This window comes from Euphorbia lathyris, chromosome 4 (assembly GCF_963576675.1).
Source record: "Euphorbia lathyris chromosome 4, ddEupLath1.1, whole genome shotgun sequence".
Taxonomy (NCBI): domain Eukaryota; kingdom Viridiplantae; phylum Streptophyta; class Magnoliopsida; order Malpighiales; family Euphorbiaceae; genus Euphorbia; species Euphorbia lathyris.
Genome location: NC_088913.1, coordinates 49,221,146 through 49,224,411, shown reverse-complemented (window position 1 = coordinate 49,224,411; position 3,266 = coordinate 49,221,146). Strand labels below are relative to the sequence as shown.

At 34.4% G+C, this 3,266-nt stretch overlaps 1 protein-coding gene across 2 annotated transcripts; it reads right to left on the bottom strand.

Annotated features, from left to right (window-relative positions):
• Positions 1 to 261: 261 nt before the first annotated feature.
• LOC136228052 (vicianin hydrolase-like) lies at positions 262 to 2,825 on the bottom strand. 2 transcript variants are annotated; one of them, XM_066016876.1, is made up of 9 exons: positions 2,566 to 2,825; positions 2,406 to 2,475; positions 2,192 to 2,250; positions 2,037 to 2,112; positions 1,786 to 1,951; positions 1,112 to 1,701; positions 998 to 1,029; positions 714 to 925; positions 262 to 631 (listed from the first exon to the last, which is right to left on the bottom strand). In XM_066016876.1, the coding sequence occupies exons 1-9, from the start codon at positions 2,722 to 2,724 to the stop codon at positions 460 to 462; spliced, it is 1,536 nt and encodes a 511-aa protein (XP_065872948.1). In that variant the 5' UTR covers positions 2,725 to 2,825; the 3' UTR covers positions 262 to 459. The 2 variants fall into 2 exon arrangements, with proteins under 2 accessions (XP_065872948.1, XP_065872949.1); XM_066016877.1 differs by having other exon boundaries at positions 2,192 to 2,269; positions 2,566 to 2,705.
• Positions 2,826 to 3,266: the final 441 nt, after the last annotated feature.

Below are 3,266 nucleotides of genomic sequence, written 5' to 3'. Positions count from 1 at the left end.
AGTTGAATTGAATTCCATTGTCAGTCGATGCCTGGTTTGTGGTATCAGTCGATACCTGACATGTTTTTTCGTATCCTGTGAAAACTTCAATACTAGATTTAGGTTCGACTAAAGTTTGACCGAGAGTGGAATATGTAACTCTTTAGGCCTTTCTCGTAAGAGTATTTTAGAATATTACAAAAATTTCTTTAACGAATTTCATTATATGGTACCGGCTTTAGTGTCAACACACGTAAATTTGTTTGTTATTGGGAATAGATGTGTAATATATCATGTGAATCTTATTATAATTAATTCGGATCCAAATCCTTACAAAAAGTAGGAGCAAAAATGAACCTACGTAGAGTAGATATATGCATAGTGCAACCCATTCTTTAACACTAAGCAAAGCAAAGTGATTTATTAGACGATACAAAAAGAGAAATAGTGAGTTAAAAAGGCCCATATTAAGTAATTGAACTAGTGCAGCAGGAACATCTTGTACCAATAAGCTGAGTATTTCATATATCTCTTCAAATATTTGTCCCTGAAATCAACATAAATCATACCGAAGCGAACAGTATACCCAGCATCCCATTCAAAATCATCCAAAAAACTCCAAGCATAATATCCCTTGACATCAACTCCAGCCCTGCACATTCCAATGCCAATGCCAAGAAAACAATAAGGTATTTATAAAATTGTGTTTAAAATGTTATGAGATGAATACTCACTTAATTGCTTTGAGCAGATAAGTCAAGTGGTCATGCAAATATCGAATCCTCAAGCCATCCTTACGGGCTTCATCAATTGATATTGAGGCATTATTTCCAGTAGCAAGACCATTTTCTGTAATGAAAATAGGCGGATTGTTGTATTTATCCTTTATGTGGAGCATGAGATGGTAAATTCCCTTTGGATATACATATAGCCAATTCAAATCTGTCTGTAACACACAAATATGATTAACTTGATTTGGATAGTTAGTGATACAACAACAAATAAAGAAAGAAATTACCGCTGGACCGATAGGAACTCCGGCCTTGAGAGCTGAATGAATGAATGGAATCAAGATTTAGAAGAAATCTTTAGTTGAATGAAGAAATAAAATGTAAAAAAAAAGATTACTTACGGGTGGAAGTGGTTTGAGCATCTGAAGTCCAGCTGTGATTAGTAGAAGTAAGAAGTGGATTATTTGCAACATAGTAAGTGGTGTAGTAATTGACTCCCAAGAAATCAAAAGAGCCTTTGAGCAAATTGGATTGTTGTTTAGTAAATTTAGGCAAACGATCTCCCACATAAGTTTTCATGACAGAAGGATAATCACCATATGTTATTGGATTAACATACCAACCAAAGAGAAAGTCAAGTTCTCTCATTGCTGCTTTCTGGTCTTCAAGTGAGGCCGGTGACATTGGTACAAACCAATGGGTGACTATTGTTACACCAATTTGTCCCTTTTGAGTCGCCTGATATTTTTGCTTGTATATTTTGACAGCATAAGCATGGGAAAGAAGCAAGTTGTGAGCTACAATGTAGGGCTCAGTTGCAGAGTTGCCAAGAGTGCAATTTCCCATATATTTAGAGCATCTACCTGGAGCAAAAGTTCCTCCATTGTACCCATTTATGCTATAAGAATAAGGCTCGTTTAATGTGCACCAGTGTTTAACTCTATCCCCAAATGTTTTGAAGCAAAAATCTACGTACTCACCAAAATCATTCCTGTCATGTCATGTAAATTGTAATCATCCATATCAATTTGTTTTAACCAAACCATTCAAATACAAATACTAGCTTTTAGCTTACACAATCTTTGGGCTTAGAAATCCATTATACTCCTCTTCAAGTGCTTGTGGAAGATCCCAGTGAAACAAGGTCACAAATGGCTTCATACCTTTGGCTATAAGCTCGTCGATGAGATCATTGTAGAATTTGACACCTAGTGGATTTATTCCTCCACTAATTCTTCCCTCTAAAATGGACAAACGATCATAATGGTAAAATGATCATATCATACTGACTGAAACGGAGTTATGAGCTAGAATATCATATCATACTGGGTAATACTCTTGACCATGAGATGGAAAATCTGAAGGAGTCCAGCCCAATTTTGTTCATCAAATGTATGTCCTCCTGGAATGGAACCCCATAATATTATTATTAATCAATTCATATTCATCCATTTTAATAATAAAGTCATATGACAACACACCTTGTACTTGTGATAAAAATCGTCAGCTACCTCTCCGGTGCTTCTGTCCCAAATTTTCTCTGGCGAAACAATGTCAATCTTTGAAAAACTCAGAAAATTTGTTAATCTTTTAATATTTATTTTTTGTTTGAGTTGCAAAAGCTTAATTACAAAATAGATGAACTCAGATTATACATTATACAATTACAGAGAGAGAGAGAGAGAGAGAGCAGACCAGGATGGTCCTTGGTATAGACATCCCAGATGCTGGATCCTTTGCCATCAATATAGGCACCTCCTTCAGACTGTCATTAAATTAAACCAAAGAAGAAGAAAAGTAGTTTAAGTTTGTTTCCACTTAAATGAAAAATAGGTAAGGGTAAGGGTAAGGGTACCTGGTAAGCAGCAGTACCAGCTCCAAAAATGAAATCAGAGGGATAAGCGGTTCGGTTGAAGGACGTTATGTAATGACTGGGTTTAGTCGCATACGCATTGCTGCTGCTACACACCAACACTAGTAGTAATACCATCACAATAAAACAAGCCTTTCCCATTTTTTCTGCTTTTGCTTTTGCCTTTTACAATCTTCTCTATGTATATACACATCTGCTCCAAACTAACACATTGTTTTGTTTTGTTTGCATGTATGTTAGCAAGTTTACTTTTTCTATATTACTCTCAAATTTTTATTTTATTTACTTTATATAAAAATAATTTAAATATAACATCATACTTCATTATGTAATGGTTCAAATGACTGACTTCAAAATCAAAACTACATCTACTTTTTACACTTTGTACATAACAAATGCTACCTAAACTTCACATTTTGTTATTCATATTACATTTTGTCCTAAAAATACATTTGAAGTAACCATTACCAAACAATTTAGTATATTTTAACAGTCAATGAGCCGTCAATACGAGTTTGACGAGTAAATTACATTAATGGTACATAAACTTTACCCTAATTCACACTTTGGTATCTAAATTTCATTTTGTCCAAAAAATACACCTCAAATAAAAATGACTCAGCATTTTAGCACATTTGAGCGACCAATGATCGGTCAACACAAGTTTAACAATTTTAAATTAA

Excerpts from the sequence above, each read along its gene's own strand:
- LOC136228052 (XM_066016876.1), bottom strand. The coding sequence starts at position 2,724 with ATGGGAAAGGCTTGTTTTATTGTGATGGTATTACTACTAGTGTTGGTG. Across the intron at positions 2,476-2,565 it reads CTGGTACTGCTGCTTACCAG|TCTGAAGGAGGTGCCTATAT; the intron begins GTACCCTTACCC and ends ATTTAATGACAG. Across the intron at positions 632-713 it reads TATCTGCTCAAAGCAATTAA|GGCTGGAGTTGATGTCAAGG; the intron begins GTGAGTATTCAT and ends TGGAATGTGCAG.